The 25,469-nt window shown below is 43.2% G+C and overlaps 1 protein-coding gene across 4 annotated transcripts in view; it reads left to right on the plus strand.

Moving 5' to 3' along the window:
• The window catches only part of EIF4E2 (eukaryotic translation initiation factor 4E family member 2), a 28,790-nt gene extending 3,780 nt beyond the window's left edge, over positions 1-25,010 (plus strand). For 2 of the 4 annotated variants that reach the window (XM_031452416.2, XM_010999004.3), the window contains exons 2-7: positions 2,811-2,925; positions 3,956-4,090; positions 7,959-8,063; positions 9,287-9,439; positions 9,541-9,677; positions 11,410-11,674. In XM_031452416.2, the coding sequence (XP_031308276.1) occupies positions 2,811-2,925; positions 3,956-4,090; positions 7,959-8,063; positions 9,287-9,439; positions 9,541-9,677; positions 11,410-11,482 (718 nt within the window). In that variant the 3' untranslated portion in view covers positions 11,483-11,674. Of the gene's footprint in view, positions 1-2,810; positions 2,926-3,955; positions 4,091-7,958; positions 8,064-9,286; positions 9,440-9,540; positions 9,678-11,409; positions 11,675-16,496; positions 16,576-22,460 lie in introns of those variants that run through there. The other 2 variants (XM_031452417.2, XM_031452418.2) reach the window with 2 other exon arrangements.
• The last annotated feature ends 459 nt before the right edge of the window (positions 25,011-25,469 follow it).

Below are 25,469 nucleotides of genomic sequence, written 5' to 3' on the forward strand. Positions count from 1 at the left end.
TGAAAAGCTGAGGGAAGAATCTGCTTATAATTTTGAGCAAGGCCTTGAGGCATAGGCCAGTCTCGGCCCTTTGTAGTCATGTCTTGGCCAGGGTGGGGATGGGGACAGTGCACGACCTCAGGAGTGAATCTTACAGCTAGGGCTGTGAGGTGGGCAGAACAGACACCTCAGCACATGCTGCGCTCATCCATCCTAACATTTGAGTGCTTTTAATGTGATAGGCACTAGGGATTCCTGGGCAAGAAAACAAAGTACAAAATTCTTTGCAACATGTTTCTAATCTGTAATACAGGCAGACTGCATTTGACTGAGCTGTACAGATACTGCTTTTTTTTTTTTTTTAAAGAAATTGAAAGTTTATGGCAACCCTGTGTGTCAGATAATGGTTAACATTTTTTAGCAGTAAAGTATTTTTTAATTAAAATACCTACTTTTTTTAAGACATAATGCTATTGCACTCTTAATAGCATACAGTATAGTTTAAACATATGCACTGGGAAATCCAAAAAAAAAAGTGACTGGTTTTATTGTGATACTTACTTTATTGCAGTGACATGGAACCAAACCCACAATAACCCCAAAGTATTCCTGTATCTGAGTTTTAGTTTGACCATTTCTAGTACCTTTCTTAAGAATTGCTGAATTCCACTTGACTGGATAGGGCTAGAAAGGTGATTTCAGGAAAGACCCATGATAAGTTAATGGTCCAGCTCTAAGCTAAACAGCATTCTTACTATCTTGGTGAATTCACCTTCCATTTATCTTTTTGTCTGAATCCAGTGAACTTCAGGTGTACCTGAAAGCCTTAGTATTTTGTTTTGAAGGGTGGTAAGTTAGGCTCAGAAACTGAGATTGTCCTTGCCAATAGTTTATTTCACACTGATTCACCGTGAGAATTGCAGTAATTTCGTAAACCAGTAGCAATGCAGATGTCTCTTATTAAGCCAGTAAAGAAATAACATAACATACTTCAGACCAGTGATAGATTAATCACACTGTTCCAGGCAAGAAGAGATAAAAGGAGTAAAGTCCAAATTTAGTTCAGGGTGTACCTTTGTATGAATTGGTACTAGGATAAGAAGGCTTTGCCAACCAAGAGCTCAGGTCCAGCTGCCAGCTCAAAATTCAAAGTCCCTTATTGTAAGGGACCTACAGCACTGGTGTTGACGGGGGAGCTGATCTTTATGGGGGCTGCTGCATACAAGGTTTGTCACCACTGCTAAAAAGATCACCATTACCACAGCAGGAGCTAATGTCCCTTTTCCTGAGACTGCTGCATGGTTTAACACCAGTTCCAACCAAAGAATCGCCTTGGCCACTGTTGGAGGAGCAAGTGTCCCAAGATACTCAGAGAGCAAGATCAGCCAAGGGTGGCTTTACCCGGACAGAAACTTGGATGTTCCTCACAAACCCTCCGTGTTTGTAGTCTGTCCCCTCACCGTAGTTCCTTCTTTGTCTGTTTTTATTGATGATGAGCTCCCAGGGGGGCCACTCTGCAACTGAGCTGCTAGCGCCTGTCAGAGGCAGCAGACGAGGTGACGTCCTGACACATTTTGTTCTATAGCAAAACAGTTTTACTTCTAAAAGCAGTTTCTTTTTGGTCTTTGTCATAAACAAGTGTATTAAAATATCTTCATTTAAGTCATAAGTGGATTTGAAATCATAGCAAACCGATATACAACACTTAGAGTGGTTTCACTGCTCCTAAAAGCTTGGCGCATAAAGTACATTTGACTGTATTAACAAGGCAAGAAGGCATTCCTTCCTTTTCTTTCTTTTCTTTTCATTTAACACTGATGCAGCATCTGCTTGTGCTACATGTTAGAGCAGCATCTTCTTGTCCTACATGCTGAAGATGCAAAGATTAATAAGACACTGTTCTAAGAGCCCCCTCCACCTAGAAGGAAAAATGCATATGGGAGGAATGGTGCCTTGGACTGAGGGGCAACTTTGCAGATAGCTCGGATGTGGAACTGTAGGTTGCTTTGGGAGGTTGAGGGAGCAAAGAGGATGCCAGATTGACCAGAGTCAGATTCTAGAGAATCTTACATTGTTGTACTTTATCCTTCATGGCGGACATCAAAGGGCAAGGGACAGTTGAGGGGTTTAAGCAGGGGAATTAAAAGATTAGATTTGCATTTAGTAAGATAGAGCTGGTGGCAATGTGGAGGACAACAGAGCATGGAGATGATTTGTGTCAGGGAGACCGGATAGGAATTTATTGTAATGTAATTGAGATGACAGGAGAGAAGGATCCAAACTAAAGCAGTAGCAGTGGGGAAGGGTAGGAAAGATGATTAGAAGTGGCAAGAAACTTTTTAAACTTCATTTTGAAATACCAGAGTGGTTATTTAATCCAGAAAATTTTTTCATTGTTGACTCTATTTTTGGTAAAGCAATCTCTTACCCTCTTGCTTACCCTCTTGCTTCTTTTGGGGGAGGGGGTGGCTGTTAGGTTTATTTATTTATTTATTTATTTATTTTTGATAGAGGTACTGGGGATTGAACCCAGGACCCTGTGCATGCTAAGCATGCACTCTACCACTGTACCTCAGCTTCTTTGTGCAGCCTTTTAGAAAACTAGAAGACCATGCTTTCTGGAATTTACAGGTTAGCTGATGAGCATTTCGTTTTTGTTGACTCCTAGTTGCCTTTCTGCATTCCCTTGTCCTGTCCCATGTGCATCCCATTGCCTGTATCTTAAGTGACTTCAGGTTGGTTCCATGGTAGTTCATTTGACCTGGTGGCTTTGTTAGATAAGCAAGAATCAGCTCAGTCATGGGATAACGTTGTTTTGCCTTCTCATTTAGATTGAAAGATGATGACAGTGGGGACCATGATCAGAATGAAGAAAACAGCACACAGAAAGATGGTGAGAAGGAAAAAACGGAACGAGACAAGAGTCAGAGCAGCAGCAAAAGGAAGGTGAGTTTTGTGCTGTAGAGACGTAGTTGCCTTTGGACTTGAGACTGGGTTATCTTGTGAAATCTGTTTATCTGGAAGATGCCAGATTAACTTAATAGCACTCTGTTTTGTAATATATGATTTGTTCTCAGAAAAGATTATTGAATCACTGGAGTTCATTTTGGGACTTAGAACATTTCCCTTGAAACATGATCTTGAGATGCTGCCTCACTCTCTGGTATTCTCCAAGCTTGATGTAATGGAGATTAACCCTGGAGTTTAAGGCTGTTAGCTGCTTCGTAAGCTGCTGCTCAGTGTTTCAAGTCCTGCACATCACTTAGAAGAATAAGTACTCTGAGCTGAAAGTGACTTGGAAAAGAAAAAAATTAGAGAATCTGAGATAGATGGGTCAATTTCTTTCTTGAAATATTAAAGCAATCATTAATTCATTTGCCCCACAATATCGAGTACTTTCCAAATGTAAGCATCTTGTGTGCTAAGAGGACTCAAAGCTGGATGAGACCATGGATCAAGGCGTTTACAGTGCCAGTAATACTAGTAGCTGTCTTTTATTGAGCACTTACTGTGTGCCAGGCACCATGTGAGCACTTTACATCTATTAATTAATTTGATCCTCTCAGCAGCCCCATGAGGGTGGTTATTATTATTTCCCCCATTTTGCAGATAAGCAGCTGAGGCACAAACAGGTTAAGCAACTTGCCCAAGGTCACTTGGCCAGTGATAAGAGTGCCATAGAGGAGGCCGTACTTGGCCTGGGAATATGTTGAGATAAGATACAAAAATAAATACCTATGGTAGGAAGTAGAAAGTTACAAAAGCTTTGAGAACACAGAGAAAATGTTACAGGAACTTACAGTCAGTTAACCACTAAAGAAATTTACTACGTAAGCAGAATCTTGAGCACATTGCAGTAATTGAGGATGCATCCTTTTTAATTGTGGAGGTTGTGAGCGGTGACAGTGTAAAATGTTTTCTCAGTCTCAGAGCATGTGAAAAATGCCCAGGTTAACCCACCTTCTTTAATTCACAGGCTGTTGTCCCTGGGCCAGCAGAGCACCCCCTGCAGTATAACTACACTTTCTGGTATTCCAGGAGAACCCCCGGCCGTCCCACCAGCTCACAGAGCTACGAACAGAATATCAAACAGATTGGCACCTTTGCCTCTGTGAGTATTTAGTGGCTTAATGTAGTGTGAGCCGTGATTGTACATTCACGCCTGTATTTACATCACTGTGTTTATTTACCCTTTTGGTAACCTACTTAGGATACTGGTTTCCTTAGTTGACTGATTGAAGTCTCTGAAGTCAAATTGCTTCATTCTTAGATTTCTCATTACACATCTGTAGGCAATATACATTGATACAAACAAGTATGTGAATTGTGGAATTGATCAGAAGGGGATGATACAAAAATACAGATTTGTTTAAGTAGCTATTTATTGAGTTCTTACTATGCTCAAAGTGTCATGGGAGATACAAAATTTTATAGTGCGTGATGTCTGTTCTCATGAAGCTTGCAGTAAAGTCAGAGTGAAATTCTAAAGTTTTTGTTTAATAAACTCCCATTAGGGTTTTGGATATGTTAGTGATTATGCATAAAGCAGCATCTTTTTTTCTATGTTCAGAAAGAAACAAAATCTCTAACTTTTTTTGTGGGTACTGTCAGTATAGAGAGCCCACACTCTCTTATCTCCCTCACAGGTAGCTGGTTTGTGTACTGTGAAAAGCTGTGTGCAACTAAAGTCAGTCTCGTTCAATGAAAGTTACTATGTACTTCCTGTGTGCTGTCCAGTCAATCTCTGGGCAGAATCAAATGCAGGATTTGTTATTTTCTTGAAATTATTGAGGTGTTTGTCCTGTTTAAAATGCAGACACTGGAAAAGGAAACTATAATAGACAGTAAATTTTACAATAAATTAATAAAGAGGAAGGACACAGTAATAGACACTTCATGTAATTCACTTCAGTTGTTACGATGGCTCTATCAAGTCAGTGATACTATCTATTTACAAATGAGGTGAATGAGATTTGGGCTAAGTATCTGATCTGAAGTCTCAAGTAAGTTACAATTTACTTGATTAAGTAGAAGAACTAGTATTGAAACTCAGGTTGGGTAGGCTGTAAAAAAACACCTTCCAAAGCCCGTGTTCTGTCACGCTTCCGTATGCTAAAATGCATTCCAAGAGGCTCCAGTTTTTTTAAATGTTTGTTTACTAGACAAGCTCTATTTATATATCTGTTTGTTTATTAATTAGATATACAAATATAACTGGTAATCAGATTATCTGATTACTGTGCTGAGTTGATAAAGTTTCAGCAAAAAGCAAAGATTTTGTTTTAGTTGGCCTGTGCTCCCTTATCACTGGTAAATGTAGGCTTTTTTGAATTATTCAAAATAGCCTGTGCACTGGTACATACTTGATTCAAGCAATGTTTGTTGAATGAATTCAAGGCACTAATAGAGTTCTAAAATGAATTAAAACCTTGCCCTTGGGGAAATAAGACCTTCCCAGGAATTTCTAACACGGAGGGGCAATGGACGGTGCTATATAAGGAAGGCATGGCTAGAGTGATCTTGGAGTTCAGAGGAAAGGAATTAATTTCAACTTGGAGAAAGCCTCTTTGAGAGGAGATGGATTGAAGATTGAATTTAAAGAATTTAAACAGGTGCTAAGAAGAGGAAGGAATTCTTGGCAGAGAGAACAGTAGAATTAAACTTTAAAAAAATACCCATGAAGTCTTAACATTCCTGAATCCACAGAAATTTTGGTTACTGGCTAGACGTTGCAGGTAAAAGGACAGCCATTACGTTATGAGCAGCTGGTTAGGCACTCAGAATCAACGAAGGAGCTGACCTGGGGAGTAAGTTTTCATTCAGGATTTTGTTCAGTTATTTTGGGATGATTATAAATATTTCTAGCATTTTCTTTTCCTCTTAAGAAAAGCATGCATGAATTTACCCAACTTGTGCAAGGAAAGTTTTTGTTTTCTTTGGGCCTTTATGTTGAGTTGAACAGTTTATCATCAGCAGCATCTTGGGATAATGCTGCTTCAGTACTCACCGCTGTCATGTAATTCGGGGCATTAGGAAATGTCTCACAATATTAAATTCCTCACACGGAAATAATTACGTTGTGAAACCCTTTATTAATGCCAAAGCAGTATTTCCCAGTGGTCCTCAATCCTAGTATTTGACATTTAAAAGTTCTTGAAAAGTGACTAAGAAGGCCGTGTCTTGAAGTGGAAAGGGCATTGGACTTGGGGATCACAGGTCTGTCTCATCCATTCTGGTGCTTGACTTTGTGGGTCAGGGCAAGTTCTGAAACTGTGTTCTCAATTAGAAAATGAAGAAGGTAGTTGAGATGATTTCTGAGGTCTTTTCTACATCTTGTATTCTGAGTCTAAATATTTCTTTCACCTTTTGGTTTCAGTTGGGAGTTTCAAAAATGAAAATTGCCTAGAGAGAAGGGGGAAAAAATCAAAGTTTAATAATATTTCTCAAGCTACTTATTACTTCATCTCTCTTGTCGTTTGGATATGAGATTCTGGCTCTAAGATTGTATGGGATGGCTCAAAGATTGGTGGAGACCAAACTGTTAATGAAGCAATGCTTGATTAGGGGGTTGGTGATGGTTGATGTACTTTGTCCCTGCCACTCACCTCAAGTCCCGATTCACAACAAGCCACAGCTTCTAGTAGACGTGCTTCATTTCTTTCCACTGTGTTAGGGTGGGGAAAGATTGTTGCTCGCCGTGTGCACATGACCAGTCACTGTTCTGAATCTCCGTGTACAATTAAGCATAGCTATTGCTGAGATGAAACACTGCACTGAAGTCCTAGGAGTGGTGTTCATTCCTGACTTTGTAACATGAGACATTTTCCATGTTTCTGTTCTCTAGAGGAAAGAAAAGGACAGCCATTTCACACAGTGTGAGGTCTGTCCAGATCTAGGAGTATCTACTCAGTTCCCATTTTGAGCTGCACGTTGTAGAATCTTGCTTTGTATTTATTTAGAGCCCCCTCAGCAGTGTGTTGGCAAGTACCAACTGTTTCTTTAGACTGTTCCACATTTTCTTTTTCTTCCTAAAGTGTGCCTCTTCACTGGCCAGTACTTTGTAGGTGTTCTCTGTGAACTGCAGAGGAATAGGGATGTACTCTCTCCTGTCAAGTTACTAGTGAGAGAAACAGGAACAACATGATGACTATAAATAAGAGTACATTTGATAGAGAAATATGTATAGAATAGAGAAATATCTAATTTTCTAACAGGACTGTGAAGAAGGAGCTAAGAGAAACAAAATTTCTAGCCAAGAAGAGGGACTTAAACCCTAAGTGAGAGAAGCCATGTCCTGCTTGGTTTTGGACTGTCCTGGCCTTAGCAAGGGCACTTGGGTGTAGAGTAGAGCATGTGCCTGATTCTGTCACTTAGTGCTCGGTAGCTAAATAAAATAAAATGTATTTCATTGTAGCTACTGCTGTATTTGTCAGTAAACATCTTTGATCAAGAAGTGATCAGACTTGAAGTTATGAATAAGTCATGGGCATGTCATGTACAGCAGAGTGACTAGTTAATTAACGTAGTTAATAATACTGTATTTTCTTAAGTGATTTTGTTCTAAAAAAAATACATTCAGGCTGAGGTTGTGTAGCACTTAATATACCTCAAGACTAAATGGTTTTTATTGTGTAAAACAAGGTCCTCTTACAGTGTGTGGTGACTGCCCTGCAGCTTCCGCGGGAGGGTTTGTATTGACGTTCACCAGCTAGGGCTCCTAGCTGAGGCTAGTGTTTCTCACCTAAAGAGTTTACTCCTGTATCAACAGTATTACATGATTCTTTTATCAAAATATACAATTTGCTTTCCTCTAACATGCCTTCCTTCCCACACAATGCCCTGGATGAAAATCTACCCTCCAGAAAGTAGTGTTTCTAGTAGAGTGTCTTTCATGTTTATGCTCTTTTCTTAAATAATTCTCACATTCATTCAAAGAAGAGGAAAAACATCTGTTTCACTCTGGTATCTTCTCTCTGCAGGTGGAGCAGTTCTGGAGGTTTTACAGCCACATGGTACGTCCTGGGGACCTGACAGGCCACAGTGACTTCCATCTCTTCAAAGAAGGAATTAAACCCATGTGGGAGGTGAGAACTAAAGGCCTCAGACTGCTTTTCTAATCAGCTTGGGTTTTTTGTTGTTATTGGGTGGGGCTGTTGTTTTTTTTTTTTTTTTCCCAGCCACGTCAAGGTTAAAAGTATTTTAAAATCTCTGAAAGCTACATCACTATTTGGTACGTCCTTGGAACCGGGACCTCTAGGAAAGGGCACTGATGCCATTGTTTGTGTGGATGGTTTTCGAAGATTGTTTAGTCACTGAAGTCACTTTAACAACATTAAAGGCTTGAAAAAAAATTACCATTCTTCCTATAGAACTGGTTGTGTGTGTGTATAGTATGTTACTATGTATACATATGATTAAAGTTTGTAAAAATAAGCTTACAGGCAGTAATTGGAGACCCAGACCTGAGCTCCATGATCTCTTTGCAGTAATCCATCTTCTCTATTTTGATGCCAGAGCATTTTTCTAGAAGACAAATATGGTCGCACATACCCCCCAGTTAAAAATCTTATGCAGCTCTTTGTTGCACACTTGATCTTGTACCTAATTTACCTTTCAGGCCTTGTCACTCATCATCCCTAAATAAATCTATCCTTCTGTGTAGCCAGATACTCCTCTCTGCATCTCCTTGGCTCACAGTCAGTTTGTGCACAGGCATGTTCTTCCCAATGCCTGCAGGGCCCTTCCCCTGCTTTCCCTGGCTAACTCCTGTGTCCCTCCAGAGCCAGCTTAAATGTTTTCCTCTTCTTGAGTGTTTCTCACAGTCTTGTTCTTCTTGAACTTACTGTGCAAGTCTCTGTTGCAGCAGTACTTGTCAGACTGCTATTGTCATTAATTTTCTTGTCTGTCTCCTTCACTAGACTGGATCTGGGTAGAGACTGTGGCTTCATATCTGTGTGTTTGGGACATGGTGATATTTGATAAACTTTTTAGCAGATCAGGTGAGGAATGATTTGTGTTTGAAATCTGACATTTCATTTTGATGTAGTTCTGAGAAAAGAGGATTATTTTTAAAGGTTCTGTTTGGCCATTTTTTGTTAGTGACTTGTACCAAAGATCCCCACCTTGTTTTTCTTTTTTCTTGTTTCTTCTCTCTGTAGTCCTACCACCATTTTTCCTGTAGAGTTGAATAATTGGAAGGCAACAAGATTTCTTAGCATCAAAGGATCCTTGGCTTTTTACTGCCTGAATGCAAAAGAAAAAGAGCTTTGAAACCATATCTTAACTTTTAACACTTTTCTTTTTACAGGATGATGCAAATAAAAATGGTGGCAAGTGGATTATTCGGCTGCGGAAGGGCTTGGCATCCCGTTGCTGGGAGAATCTCATCCTGGCCATGTTGGGGGAACAATTCATGGTTGGGGAGGAGATCTGTGGGGCTGTGGTCTCTGTCCGGTTTCAGGTAAGCCACCCCGTGGGCAGGTCTGCTTTCAGGGGTTGCCTTTGCTATTCTCACTGCTTCTGGTTTGCTCTGATGATTCCTTCTGTTGTTCCTCCCTGTAGGAGGACATTATTTCAATATGGAATAAGACTGCCAGCGACCAAGCAACCACAGCCCGCATCCGGGACACACTTCGGCGAGTGCTTAACCTACCTCCCAACACCATTATGGAATACAAAACCCACACCGACAGCATCAAGTACGTGTTGTGGGGGCTTGGGGGAGCATGTCCCTAAGTTTAGCAGAAGTAGGTCCTTAGTTGGGCCCAGAGACATATGGTCGTACAGGAGACTGACTTAAGGAGAAGGGACAGACCAGTCTTCCCCTCTAGTGCTTCTGGCTACTTGCAGCGGTTCTTTGCTGGCGAGGGTCCCTGCCCACCTCCACGGTGGGGCGCTGTGTTTGAGAGAGAGCCCTCCTGCAGAGCCCCCTTCGCACTGCCTGGGCTTGCTTATTGACACAGGCTGTCTTGTCTTTCATTTGCTAACCACTGTCTTAAAATGAAAGACGAAGTGCTCTTCTTTTTCTCACTGTTCTTTTAAGATAATTTCACTGAACAGTAAAGTCCTGCCTGTCTGCCCCTCACCCCACTTTTGCATGTCTTTTTAACCTAGTAGCTTCAGTCTGTTTTCTTTGTCCTGGGAAATTGACTTCTTCTCAGGAATAATGGCTGCATTTCCTTGTGTGTAGAGCTGAAATTGTGGAGGAGGCAGAATAGTGTGTTTGTGAGAGTAGACTCTAAGGGGCGCATGAATGCCAAAGGGGAAACCAGTCCTGCCATCTACCTGAGACTCAGGGAAGTGGAGCTGGGCATCCACAAATGAGAGTCGGTGGTTAGGCCTGCTCCTTCAGTGATTCAGTGTCACACATAAATTCAGGTTATTATGAAGATGTTGTGGGGAGCGGCTGTTAGATGTCTCACAACTGGAGAGGGAGCCAGCCAGCCAGGAGTCAGGACTTAGAGGTGCAGTTCTCTCCTTTGACTTTAGTATCAGTGTGTATCTTTGGCAAGTCTCTTTGCCACTCTGCTTCAGTTTCCCCGTCTGTAAAATGGGGGATAATAGTGCTTTACCTAACAGGGTTGTTGGGAGGCTGATTTAGTCTTTAATGAAGGTCTTCAGATGGAGAGTGCTTTCAGGGCCAAGTGCTGTTACTGCTCTCGTCATCTTTAGTGATGGTATCATCATCATGCTGTTCTTATCAAAGGCATTACCAGTAACGAGCCCAGTGATGGTGTTCAGCAGGCAGGCCATTTGGGGATCTTTTTCCCGTGCATTTACAGATGATGTTTTGGGTGGAACTGGCTTAAATTAGCTGAGGGTCAGATTTTAACTGGGAATGCTGCCATTGGAGGTGGTCTGCATCCAGTGGCTGGGTCTGACTCATCATGGCCACCAAGTTACTAGGCAGCCATGGCCCTGGTTGCTTGCCTTGGCAGTCATAGGTCAGCATTGTTTTTTTCTAGGCAGATTTTCTCTGTTCTTTGCTCTGGAGTACAAGTAGTTTCTGCCCTCCAGCCAGACTCAGTCCAGGCTGGAGAGATCCACACCTACTTTTTCTGGGACTGTCATGTTCAAGGTTTCCAGATTTCCCCTTCCCCCAGGCCCCAGATAAGCAACCTTTTCACCCGGATAGGAAAGGGAAAGGGGTATTTTTCAACTCTCCCCTCTGCACTGTTCTCCCTCTCTAATACTCTGAAGCAGTTCTTCCTAACTTTTGTAGAAACGTGTACAAGTCCTTGTAGAGTCTAGGAGAGCCTGTGGGCTTTTTGCCTTAGTCTGTTGCTTGCTGCTTTATCCAGAGGTCTGCCTAGTACTCCAGCCCTGCAGCTACAGGGACCAGAAAACCCTCCTTGATACCCAGATGCTACTTTTCCCTCGTGTCTCCCTCTCTTTCTCTCCCAATGTGCCAACCTTTTGCACTTCCACTAGAATGCCAGGCAGGCTGGGCCCCCAAAGGCTCCTTTTTCAAAACCTCTGGAAGCCGCGGTTGAATGTGCCATGACCCTCTCCCTCTCTGGATGGCACCATCATTGAAGCTGGCATCATCGGAGCCTCTTGTTCTGTTGGCGTGCTACCTGGAAGATCCTTCTGTCCTGGACAAGAGGAATTGGAAGAGCATTTTATGTTTAAGCACAGGCTGACACGCAGCAGCTACAACAACAGCTGAGATCACTTAATAAATGGTGCTAAACTAGCTTGTCTCATGCTCTTGCTCTTTATGGTGCATCAAAGAAGTGGCCTTTCAAACTGACTGTCACCATATTAAGGAATGGCACAGACTTCTCCACGGAGGGCCATCGGGGAATGCAGCCTCATTTCCATAAGCCCGTTGTGTAACGTCACATGGTATTTTGTTCCAGCTCTGCTGAGGTCTGACATAATGAGGTGACATCTAGCTCTCAAAATGAGACCCCATTTTTGAGTACTTGAATTTTAGTTCCCATCTAATGAACGCTGATGACCAGAACAGAGTTTTTTCTGATTTAGAATTCAGCTTGAAAGTCCGTAAGGTTGGAAAGGGGGATCCTTGGCCTTTGCTTCGCTGACTTCGTTTACTTGCCTTTCCTTCAAAGAAATCTCTTGCTTGGAGGTAAAGCCGTGCTTCCATCTGTGTGTGGCTGTACGTATGTAGCTTCCTTGCTTTGTGTTAACAGGGTTTTCTCACTGCCAAAGCCGCTCAAGCCACAAGCTCTTGGCCAGACTTCTCCCTTCTGCTGTCCCCTTAGAGCCAGATCGTCTTCCTCTTTGAGCTCGCCCTGCTTGCAAGGTCTCAGGGTTCTAGCCCTTTCATTTCTCCCAGCCTTCACTCAGGGTTGTCGTGTGTCAGGACCTGGGATGGGGAAATGTCTTCGTCCTGCGTGAGTTTGCTCCTTGGGACATTTGACCGTAGTGCATATCAGCCCCTCACACGCTTTGTGACTTGGCTTGTATGTGCAGCAGCTTGGCCTTAGGCCCCTAACCTGCATGTAGGATTTCAGCAAGCCTCATGTTACTTTAGGTTTTCTTAGGAACCACCACCAAAACCAAAAGTAGACCATTTTTGCAAACAGCAAGCCAGGTTGCCTGAGAGCATCTGTGAAGGTGGCTGTGGGCGTAATGTGGAGCTTTCCCAAGTGGCTGTGCTGTTCTGTTTTGGCAGCAACACTCTGAGCTATACCATCCTGACTGACCACAAATCTTCACGTGGTCGGGGATTCCACAGAACACACATTGGGACTAGCACCCTGGGTCAGCATTCTGGAGGTTTTGTGTCATTGCTGCTTTTTTTTATTACATATCCAGAATTGGTTGAAGTACCTAGAAGATGGGAGATTTGCTGGTGTGTGGAAATGCCTGTGTTTTCAGCGTTTGTCAAAGAATTGTCTTCTATGGCCCTTTCCCTCTTGCCTTCCACGATGATGTTGTGTGTATCGACCTTAATTTCAGCTAATATAACTGGTCCAGGGGATGAGCTTGATGTTACCTTCCAGAATAAGAGTTGATCAGAAAGCACCAAACTGACCTTGAGACCCCTCCGATCCTTGCCAAATCTGAACAGAAGCCGGAACTGTTCTGCTTTGTTCTCCGCCTTGTGGCTCTCCCACAGGTGTGGCTTTGTTTGAGCCAAGGAGCAACAGCTGCTGGAACTTGAGAATTCAAGGGAAATGAAGGAAGAAAAAGCCAACAGTTGTTCTCTCCCAAGTACTCTGGAGATTAGGGCCCCTGGAAATGGTGAGGGGAATTTTGTTTAGGGGTGGCTTAGATTTCTCAGTCAGGTGGACCTCCACCTTGCCATGTTTCCGTCCAGTCTGCAATGTCCTCTTTCAACTGTCTGGTTTTTCCAGCCTTCCCCTAATCACACTGCTTGTGGCCTTTGCCTGCTGCACTCCTCAGTGAGCTGAGAGGCTAACGCTGCTGCGCACAGGGCGTGATGAGCTGCTTTGCTGCGAAAGGATGTTGCCCGCCGCCTCATACCCTGTTTACTGCCAACAGTTAGCCCTTAAGGGTGCTCAGGTCCCATTGAGAAATAGGAAACTTGTTAAACTGAGTGTTAGCGTGGCTTCTTCTAATGAGGCCAGTCTTAGTTGAGTTTTCAGACATTTGGGTCCTTGCAGGGGTCAGGTGATTTCGCTGTATCCTCCACTTTGAGGGGAATCTTACAACACAGCCAGACTCGCAACCCAGCATCATGGGACCACCAGGCTAAAACTTGGGGCACAGAGCCATATAAAGCGGCAGTGTCCTTTGTGAAGAGATTTCTCTTTGGAATAATTGTTGAGTCCTGTTGTGCACCTGGCCTGGAATGGGAAAAGGAAGGCAAGGCCAGCTGCCCTTGGCAGGCCACAGTGTTGGGAAGACTGGCCAGGCCCCTCTGCAGAGAGAGCTGAGGGTAGGTGACTTCTCTATTCATTTATTCTAGAAGAGAAATGGGTCAAGTTGTAGGGACTTCACCATGTCTAGATTTCACTGTATTTAGACATGGAGCTTTGTAGGCAAGGACCAACCATCCCTTCTCCTGCCATGGCTAAATCATAGCAGGTGGCACTGATCACACCAGCATAACTGCTGGCCAGGCTTTCCATTTGTGAAGTGTTCCCCCATGCTGATGTGCAAGGTACAGAAAGCCCAGACTAGCAGGAGGCTGAGCTCATCCGAGAGTGTGACGGCCAGCTGAGTGCAAGGCTGTGAACCAGGATTTGGGCAAGTGCAGAGTCACACAAAAATGAGATCTCTGCTTTCAGAGTTTGCTTTCTGGTAAGTGAGCTGATAAAGAGTGGTTATTGAAGGACTTGCTGTTATTCTGTCATTTAAATCTGTTCAGAATTCCCAGTAGGCTATATTAATCTCAGGGTAATTTAAAAAAAATTTTTTTAAGAAACTCTATTTACATTACAGTTTTAACATTGAACTTGTTCTTTCTTTACCTTTAAAAGAAACAAGTTTTACCATTACTAAAATGCCTGGGATGCCAGATGGAAAATGGCTAGAACATTTGTACCTACCTTTAGGTGATTGATTTGCCTCCTAGCCAAGTATTGGCCTGTGAGAATGAGTTACTGTACAATGACTATGATCAGCTATTTTATTTCCATTGAATTCGTGTGAGGAAATGTCTTTGAAATAACTTTGCCCAGATTCTTCATGTAGAAGTTTAACATTTGAAGAAGATTCTTCTGAAGAAAATGGGAGGGCAATTTAATACTAGAATGGACTAGAGGGGAACTCTGAAATCCATATTTCTGCAGGTTCTTGACAACAGAGGAGGACTTCTCTATTTGGACTAGTATAAACCTTTCTAGAAACGGAAGGATAAATGAGGTGACGCTTCAACACAGCCATGCAATTTCTTGTTGACACCTAAATTGCTTAAGTAGAATTTAAATCTCACTGTCAGAACTAGAGAGGGTTTCCTGGTCACTGCCCAGGCATCAGATTTTGCTTTCCCCTTATCTTCATTTGAGTGAAGAGCGAAGTGGCCTTCTGACATCATTCGTGGACTCTCAAAAGTTCATCACGTTACCATCTCTCCAGAAAGAGCTGAGAAGCAGATGTCTTTCCATGGAAACTGAGCTTGTGAATTGCCAAAGACTGGCACACTTGTTGGGCAGTCTTAACATTTTCCTTGAGTTCCGTTAACACACACGTATTGGTATTTTGCCGATACACTCTGAAGAAACCATTAACTGCAAGTCAACCTTTTATTCTAAGAGGTACATCATTAACTTATGAATGCCACTATTCAAAAGAGGGAAATGCTAATGAAACTGGTGTGACTATTGCCTGTAAGAATGAGTTTGTTGTGCCAGGTCTCTGTATTTAATCCCATCCTATTTAAAAAAAGAAGAAAAGCTATTTGTAGAAGGCTCGATGATGAAGTATATTTACGTGGCCATAATATTAAATCTAGTGAGTTAATCATTTAAGATATTAAACCCAATATGTTGTCAGCATGGCTTAACATGGTGACATATTAACATATTAACCCCAACATGTTGTCACTATCCTTTAAACCAAGAATGAGATAATTGACAATAAGGAATTTTAGATTTAGAAGCACCAAGTTACCCATTTTATATGTAATTCCCAGGAAAGTTACCTGACACTTTGTCCCTAAGGGAGCTGAAAAGTGGTTAGGACAAAAAGGTAGGACATGAGCTACTCTGAGAAAACTTTAGGTGAGTTAGGGCTTCTGGATACATGGGAGATCAAGTTTTCTCCTGTTTTTTTTTGGCCAGCAGTCACCAAGGGCCTGTTCTTTGTGGAGAATTACTCCAGGAGACTCTGTACCCCTTGGTCACATTTCTTAACCCTTCCTAACTCCAATTTCTAAATTAAGTTAATAAGCATTAAAGTTGTGATGAGCATTGATCCTGGAAATTTCTAACTGCTGTGACCTATGCAACTTAAAATTTAAGGTAATAGTTACTTGGGTATTTTTTAAAAATTGTTACTTGGGTATTATCAGAAACAGATGGAACCTGATACAGATTTGGGGTCTGAGTTTAGAAGGGTCAGAAGGTTGGAAATGTGAAAGCAGATAAAGTGGTATAATTTCCTCATCGCACCTTTAGACATCATAGTGCTGTTGGGTACCTGCCTTTACCCTCGGGGTGAGGCCTGATGAAGAAAGATAGTTTGTACCACCTGTCCTCACGTCCCCAGGGCAGAATACAATTGCTGCCCTTCGCCCCAGTGACTTGAAGCTGTCTCTGTTGGTGGGTGACCTTAGCTCTGACCTCATTGGCCTCCCCAGTAGACGTGTTGAAAGAGTGGATAGAAGGACTTTTGCAAGTCCTCGAGGTAGTAGTGAGGGCCAGGAGAATTGCCAGCTGCCCCTGCAAGGTGCAGGCCCCCCTGCTAAGCTGAGAGGAAAGTCTAGGGGGGAGACCTCACTGCTGCGCTTGCGGGTATTGGTGGGCTCCACTCGACCTTGAGGGTATGTGAAAGGGGGTGTGGGGTGATCTTATCTGTTCTCTCTTTGTTAAAAAGCCTTTGATCTGAATGTACTATTGTGTTTTTTGTCTCTGGTTTGCCAGGGCCTGGGAGGAGTTTCATGGCCTGGTGAACAGCAGCGGCCGCTGATCGGACGCTCCCCCTCTGTCTCTCACACTCAGGGTAGGGCCTTGTCTATCTTCTCCGTAACCTTGTGACATACCTCTCAGCCATAGGACCCCTCTTCCCAAGGGATGCCCTCTCCCCATTTACCCCCAGCCTTGCCTCTGCCAACACGGGGCCTGCTCCAGACTCCCCTCTGACTGATTATCCCCGTCTCAGAGAATAACTCTGAGTCCAGAACCGCTGAGGTATCATCATCCCTGGGTCGCATGTCGGTTAACCTCACTGTACCTCTTGGTTCTAATTTGGAAGATGAGGTTCCACAGACTAACATGTCTCGGTTCTCTTTGGATGCTGACATTTCATGATTATAAGCGTGCCACAGATCCTTTTGCCCAGATGTGGCCATTTTTAAGTCATCTGGCAGTGTCCTGTGACTAACAGGGCAGTTCCACAGGCCCCAGGATGGCTTAGGTGAGAGTGATGACTCGTTTGCTGGTAGTGTTTGTCAGTTGTGAGGAAACAGTGATATAACTTCAGGGTTAAAGTGAACAAGGGGTAGAGGTCAGGGCTGTGTAGGAGACATAGTGCCAGATTGTATTGTGGTGGGGCCATCACATGTTGGCTGGCAGAGAGAGGCACTGGGATATATCAAAGGCTGGGACAACAGAAGCATTCACTGTAAGAATATTTGTATTTCAGTTAAGAGAGCTCCGAGTCCATGACTGTCTCCTTAGCAGAAGGAATTGGGTAAATTTATTCTGAATGAGAGGAGTAGATGGACAGTGTGTGCATGTGTCTGGTCTGAGAGATGCTCCTGGACCTCAACTACCCCCCACCCCCATCCCTAGGAAATGGAGAATTTTTTAAGTTGGAACGGAACATGTCAGCTGTAGTAGCAGCTTCAGAACTCCCCTCTCCCAGGAAGGAAGTGAGGCTTTTTCAAGAAAAGGAGGACTACATTCCTCAGATAGGCCAGGAGAGAGGATGACACTGAGGGACCAGAAGAGGGTGGCCAGGGGCCTGAGTAGTAAACAGTCCCAGAATTCCTGCACTCTCGTGCCACTCATATTTCTTCTTAAATAGTTTAATTCCTTTATTACAAGTTCAGTTTTTAGATGATAACACTAGATTTTTAAGATTATAGTTGAAAGGGTTTCTTTGTAAAATATTGTCAATGTAGAATTCTGAAATGGCTGCTAGTATATACAAGGAGGAATGAAAAACATGTATCAGCTCTAATACTGATACACTGATTTGCAGGCTAGAATCTAGCAGATATTCAAAATACATCAGCAAGTTAAATTTCCAGAAGCCTGGTTCTATAATGGATTTGTTTTGATAGTATTACTATATTTAATTCTGATTCCTTTTTTTTAAATACTTTTAATATCCCTAAAATTGGGATGCTTACAGTGAATGTGATAAAAAAAAATAGTTTAATTGGCAGTGTTTACCTCTTAAGGTACATAAAATGAGGGAACTTTTATAATTCAACAGCATCTTAGGTTCCATGGGGGGGGGAAAGGCTTTCAATGAAATTGGAATAGTCAGAATGGAAGAAAACTTAAAATGGTTCCCTCTCCCCTTAGCTAACACTGAATCCCCCAGGACAAATATCTTCGAATTGCTTTGAAAAGACATATATTTGCATTGTTGCCATTTTGTAGTCTCTTTGTTCTTTTTGCTGCCGTCCCCCACATATCTTTTATGCGGCAGATTGACGGGAGCGCTTCCTGCATCAGGTGTTCTTGAAGCACAAACTTAGAAGTCTAGAGGAGTGTTAGAGCCTAAACAAGAGAGAGCAACTCACTTCATTGTCTTAGCAGACTTGAAAAGGACTTCATAGTGATTGATTGATTGATTGATTGATTGGGGAGGGGTTGGGTTGGTTGGTTTATTTATTTAATTTTAATGGGGGTGGGGGGATTGAACCTAGGACCCTGTGCATGCTGAACATGCAGTCTACCACGGAGCTATACCCTCCCCCTTATCTCTAGTAAGTCAACCTTCAAAGAGGTGATGGGTTTCCCAAGAAGATGCGCACAGTACGTGGTAGTGTGAGCTGCCACTTTAGAGGCCCCAACACTTTAGCCTTCTCATCCTCCCTCAGTTTTCTTCCCCCCTTCCCAGTAGGTCATTATCTATGAAGAAGTAAAAACTACTATTTAAATAATTCTTGATCCACAAATACTTTTCCTCAATTTATCTGATATTTTATACCATTACATATGGCTGCTAATATTTTAGGACTGTTTTATTTAACCTCCATTACCCTTATCAATAAGTATTGCCCTTTCTGGGGTTTCAGTAGAATTCCCAGTTAGCTGCTGGGGGAGGATTCTGGGTCCTCACATGTCTGGGCTGGCATGCACAAAGCATGATCTCTATTGGTGGGGAATGAAGTTAATGTGATCCCTCAGTGGGAGATTAGGGATTGAAATTTGCCACACTAAACCTAGGAAGGGCTTGCAGCTTTATTTACTGTTCAGGGAGGGAGAGAAGAGGAAGCCAGAGCTGGCATGGGCTGGACAGCTGAGTAGCCAGGGAACGCTTCCCTGAAGACCATGTGTCCTTCACCCTATAGGCTGCTTTGTGAGTGCCCTCAGAGCCTTATTCAGAGCAGACTCAGGCAGGGCTCCTCGGTGGCTCCCAGCTTTCCCTTGACCCAGAATATCACTTGGGTGCCCCTGGTAGGGCACCAGCAGAGTGGCAGGTTGCTGTAAGAGTGAGAGGCGTTTTTCTAAGGAAGACTTTGCTCCTCTGTTGTCCACCTGCAGGAGCCAGCCTCTACCTTAGCTCATTCTTTCCCGAGTTTGTACTTGTCCACTTCACTAGAAGTACAAAAAGGCGATTATTTTGAGCAGAGCAGATTAGAAAGCTGCTTCAGAGTATTTGGGCAACAGTTTCCCCCCAGATCCCTGGGAATGTGAATTTGGAATACAGTTGGGATGGGGCTCGGGCATTTCTGAGGCCCCATCTTTAGAACAAAGTGTCACACAGTAGAGAATGTCCTTTTGACTTCTGTAGCATTGTGGGTCTTTTGGCTTCTGTGTCGTGTGCCCTGGAATGTAAAACTCCCTGGAATAAATAAGATACAGTAGAAATATTGATGTCTGAAGAGCCCCTTTAATCAATATACTGGTCTCAGTCCTAGTTGCTTGTTTTATATAAATTCACAGATGAGGATGTAAAAATTTTATCATTTCTTTGTGGAAAGTCTGTTGGATCATAGAAGAAACAAAACCAAAACCACACTACCTTGCCAATGGTCCACACGTTGCTAGGTGCCTCGAGGGGCTAGCTTTCAGGAACTCACTCTGGATTTCCTAAATTTTAGTTGGCTTTTAAAAGAACAGAAGCCCATCTTTAAAAACAACCAAAAATTTGCTTGTGGCCTCTGCTGCCTCCTGTCTACATTCTCCCTTTCCCTGTCTCCTAATCTGCACTGCAGCCTGCAGTGAGGGACAGACGTAACTGAAGGTTAGTTCCCAGCTGGTTTGAGGTTAACACACTCCTCAGGCTAAATTTGGCACCGAGCTGTTCTCAACCCAGTTTTTTTAAAGAAAGGCTAGACCAGCACTGCCAGCTGCCACCAGCCTGCTTCAGCCTATCCTTGCCAGGAGCCTATTGCCCACCCTCATTTCTCTTCGGGTTTTTTTTTTTTAGTATCAAACTCTGGAAAAACTCAACTGGATTCTCCTGGCTCTGTTCCTCCCCTTTTCCACTGTAGAGATAAACTTCAGAATAATTCTTAGATTTTCTGACTATGAAGAGATCTATGACAATAGAATTAGAATGAACGTTAACTGAATGGGAAGGTGTTATAAAGCCTTCAGTTTACCTGCCACAGAGAGAGTCTGTTTCTGGCCCAGCCCCAGCACAGTACAGGAGTTCTTCCAGAAGATAAGATGACCTGCTTAAATGGTGATGACTTATCCTGAAAATTCTCTTCTTTGCATCACTAAACAGCTGAAAAGGTTGAGCCCGGATACTTGCCTGCCATCTCTTCCTCCAAGACAGATAATTCTCCCAGAGTCCGAAAATTGTGATTCTCCCTTCCTGCACCCCTGCTTTCTATTCACTTATCTTACTTCTTCCTGCTGATTGACTTTTGTGACCCAGTTGATCTACAGGGATAGGGATGGCGTCAAAGGGGAAGAAAGGAAACAGAGCAAACCAATCCTTCCTAATCACTTGTTTGTTATTAGAGGTGTCCTCTGCTGTGCAGACTCAGTATTACAGCACGTCGTCCCTAAGGGGACTCAAATCGCACACCCCGGTATGCCCTCTCTTCTCTGTCTTAGGACCAGGTATATTTTATTCTTTGCTAGCTACTTGTGGCACCTCAGTGGGGTCTGTCCTTTTGAACTGCCCTTTAAATAGATAATTACCCCATTAAGTTCTCTTTGTGTTTCGTCTTCAACTCATTAGATGGAAATCATTGAAATTCTCAGTAGCCATTGATCATTGAGCTTCATGATCATGCATGTCAGTTACAAAAAGTACCAGTGGGCTCTTGAGATAACATCAGTGTCTTCCCAGCCAGAGTTAACCTATGCCCCTCTCAGTGTACCTGTCCACACTTACTCTCTGTGCAGTGAGGGCTGTCACTGTCAGCCTGCTGCCATCATGGAGGAGAATCTGCCAGCCACCAGCAGCTGTTTGGCTGGGCTGAGCATATTCTTTCATGAGTATTAATTTACCCGGGACCAATTGCCAGATACCCAGTCAACTGTAGCAATTTTAAGACAGATCAGTTAAAACCAAAGCTTCTAGAATGTCCCATTAAAATTAAGCAGAAGTAGTGATTTCAAAATCAGGTTAATAGAATTTCTATCTCAAAATTTCAGACAAGTTTAAGTCTGGGCCAGAGCAGTAGATGCAGTGACCTTTTCAAGCCCCTTCCAGCCCTGAGATTTGGAGATTAAAATAGTGATGTGAACTGCTGCGATGTCATTGGATGTCTAGTCTGGGACAGGAGAGGTTACTAGTGAGCAGCCAAACCTGTCTGCTTCCAATAGAAGGCAACTGAGAAAACACATTTTATGATCTGTTACACACACACACACACACACACAAACGCACACACACACAAACGCGCACACACAGACACACACTTCTCTTCTAAGAATTACAGCTAAGTTTTTCCAGATCTCACCTCTTGGAGAATCCTTTTGTAAGCAGCTATAAGTTTTGAACCAAGGAGTTTTGGGTTGGTTGGTTGATTTTTTGAATATGTAATACAGTCTTTGGTTCAATTTTTTTTTTAATGTGTGTGCGCGCGCGTTTGTGTGTGTGTGTGTGTGTGTGTAAGAAAGAAAGAGGTTTCCTTCCCACTCTTTCTCCATCATCCAGGATCCACTGTGTCCCCCTCCTCTGCCACCGCTCCACTCCAGTTTACCACTGTTACTGGTTTCTTGTGTAGCCTCACAGCGTTTTATTATGTATGACCTTATTTGAGGCAAATATGACCTATGACCTTATTTCCCCCACCCCTACTTACACAAAAGGTAGCATACTATGTACACACACTGTTCTGCACCTTAGTGTATCAGTTTCTCTTGGAGATCTTTCTATTTTAGTAGAGAGCTTCTTTATCTTTTTTTTTAAGCTACACAGTGTCCATTAATTTTTAGTCCCCTAAATATTTAGTTCCCTATTAATTAATACTTAACCACCTGTTGATGTGCATTTGAATTGTTTCTGATCTTTTGCTATTGCAACCATTTGAGTTGAAGGGTTTGAAGGGACTTGGGAGGCAGGTTGCTGTGTTGGCATTAGATTAGCAAAGTGGGAAGGTCCTGGGGTGTCAGGAGGGCCTGAGAGCTGCTAAGGCCAGGTTTCCCGTGTGTGTGTGTGTGTGTGTGTGTGTGTGTGTGTGTATTTTGCCTAGAGATGATCTTTGTATTGAATGTTCTATTTTCTCCCATTTTTTCTTTCAGGGACAATTCAAGCTTTCGAAATACAAAAATCACATTGTGAAAGTACACAAGCTGGCAATAATCCTTTTCTGTATGTGTGTGTTTGTCCGAAATGGATGGGAGGTCTTCGGCTGGTCCTTCCCTCTGCTCACTGAAGGGACGTCCCTGAGCTGTGTGCTCCCCTTTTGCACTCATTCCTGGAGGACGGATTCCGCTAGACACCCTCCAGCATCGCTGACTTTATAAAGCGGAAAAACGGAAAACGTGACTTTGTGATAGACAAACTTTTTTTGTTTTAAATGGGGTTCTGTGAGGGGAATTCAGCCTTTCATTTTGCTGCGTGCTGTCCAGATGCCTCCCGGGCATTCTGTCGTGCTCTCCTCTGCTGTACGAAGGGCGTCATGACCACATGTATATGCCAGAGCTGTCGACTGAGAGTGATCAGTATTATGAATGTCTGTGCATCCAGAGTCCTGAAATAGCATAAATGCTCTCTCTAGCTCTGCCATTAAATTACTGGGACTTTTTGTTTATTTCATGCCCCTCTTCCCGCAAGCCCCCACTTTCTGAAAATGTGTTACTGATTTTGTACAGTCTCCTGCCTTATGCCCTCTAGTGTCCCTCCTGTGGGACTCTTTCCTTTTAGGCACTGCTGCACTTAGACTTTTAATCCAGTGGGCCACACTGGTTTCACTGAGGCGGCTTAGAAGGTATGACTTTATAAATTAAACCCCAGCAGAACCTAATTTGGTTAGGAACTAGGTTATAATGGAGGTTCCAAGTGCAGGATTTGGAGCTGAGGGCAGTTTCTGAAACCATTTTTCCAGATGAGGAGGGCCTGTGTGTCCAGCCCATTTCTGTGGGTTCTTGCTTGCCCCTCATTGAGGAAGGGAAGTAAATGCTGGTTGTTGCCAGGTGTTGACACTTAATATGGTGAATTCTGTGATCCTGAAACTGGGACATCTGAGGAAACGGTGGCCACGATAGGTGGCTTTCTTTGCGTGGCTGTGCCTGTCTGCAGTGGTTGGAGGAACCCGCCTTCAGTCCTCATCACCTGGTATAATACATGTTAGCAAATGTGTGCTGATCCAGGAGGCCCAGACAGAAACCTTGCAGGCGACTGTAGGCAGGCTCTAACGGTGACTGGGCATGCATCAGACTCCAGAAGGACTGAAGTCAGAGAAGTCAAAGAGCACCTAGGGTTGAAATGAGTACTGAGGACCAGTCCTCCAGCAGCCTCCAAGGAGCACTGTCTTACTTGGCTCTTGTGAGCAGAGATCGCAGTACCTTAAATTAAGGCCTCTCCTAAAACCTTCCTTACAGGCCAGGGGGCCTTGGCTACCTGGTCTCAGAGAAATCGTATGAGAGTAACAGGCATTTCCTTATTATATTTGTATTACTCTCTTCTTGCTTTCCAGCTCCTGAACACCCTGTAATTACCACTGTCTTGGGATGTTTTTTCCTAGAAGAACAGGGGAGTATAGGGGCCAAAAGGGAGGTGCTTCCATTACAGGTGAAGTTAGATCAGATAAGTAGATCTAGCCGGAATTTCAACTCTAGGAATGTGAGGAATCAATTCCAGTGCCCAGACAGTTGTGAAGAGCTCAGACAAATATAGGAGCAACATTGGTTAAAATGGGGAGCAAAGGCTGCCTCCTGAGTTTAGACCCCAGGGAGGTCTTCACTTTTGCCTAAACTCAGATTTGCCATGAAAATTCCAAAGAGAGCAGACATTTGGATTTGCCCCCCTTTGGGCATCTACCTGACTCTTAGTGTGTGCGTGTGGGTGTGTATGTGTGTATGTTCACGAGTGAGGGTTTTGTCAGGCCGAGTGCTTGGGTATTGTCCGTATTCATGTTTTTGCTTTTCTGCCTCTTTTATTTGTCTTATTTGTTCAGACTTTTTAAACTTGTGTTTCCTAGAGCTGCTCATGTTTTCCCCTTTCCTCTTTGTCTTTGCAGTATTTGAAAGTTGTTTTTTCCCATCAAAAATATGCTGGTTAGAACAAGAGTTATTCCTGCTAGGCAGCGTCTTACCCCCAGAGCTCTCCAGAGATTCTGCCTAACAGCTTTAAATGAGAGAGTGAAGAGTCAGTTTCTCCAAACCACCCATTTTCCACACTAGCTTGAGAGGTCGTTTCAGTTTTGTTTTGACTCCATGGGCCTCCGCCACACTGAGATAGGACACAGTTATGCTTATGGCATCACCAGTGCTAGCGACAAAGGGGAGAAGGTGCACCAGGGCCAGTCTAGCAGATGCGGGAGGCTGCTGCTGGGGGATGGGGAGTCACTGTCCACTGTGCCAGGCGGGCTGTTCCCAGGACCCCTCAGAAGCTGGCCCTACTCCCTCCAGTGCTCGTCTCATCTGTTCATGTGTATGTGCGTTTTCCCTGTGACATTAGCAGTGACAATACTTTTCCACCCAGAGAGAAGCTTGTGGTCCACGATGCTCCAAGAATGAATTTGCAAGTATTTGCCAGTGGAGGAGCAGAGGCTGTGACAAGAGTAATTTAGTGTTGCACTTTCAGAGCAATTGTCTACTGCAGTAATAAATGAAAAATAACAGCAAGAACCCGGTTGTGGACTCTTTAATCCAGTGGAAATGGCGATACTGGTAGTTTGTTGCCACTAATTCTGCCCTTCACTAATTCTGCATGGATCTTCATTTTAAATGCATCCCAGAACAAATAATGTGAAATAAACTAGAAACTGCCAGTATCATTGACATAAATATATCATAAAAAATATTCTCTGATATTAATAATTGTCAAAACTCAATTTACATTTTGAATGTCAAAATATAGTTGTTCATTTTAATTCTTCTAAATTCAGGATGAGGAGTATTGGAATGGAAGGAAGTTCAAAGATTCAGATTTGGAAGTAAGAAGTCTCCCCAGGCCTTGGCTTGGGATGTTCTGTTCAGCCCAGAGTTGGACATGTGGGGCATTCCAGAGCCCACGTGAAATACCGCGGGAGCGTGACACTTCTGCAGAGCCGCAGTTTATGAAAGATTTAAAACAGTGTAGTCTGG

The sequence above is a fragment of the Camelus dromedarius genome, chromosome 4 (genome assembly GCF_036321535.1).
Source record: "Camelus dromedarius isolate mCamDro1 chromosome 4, mCamDro1.pat, whole genome shotgun sequence".
Taxonomy (NCBI): domain Eukaryota; kingdom Metazoa; phylum Chordata; class Mammalia; order Artiodactyla; family Camelidae; genus Camelus; species Camelus dromedarius.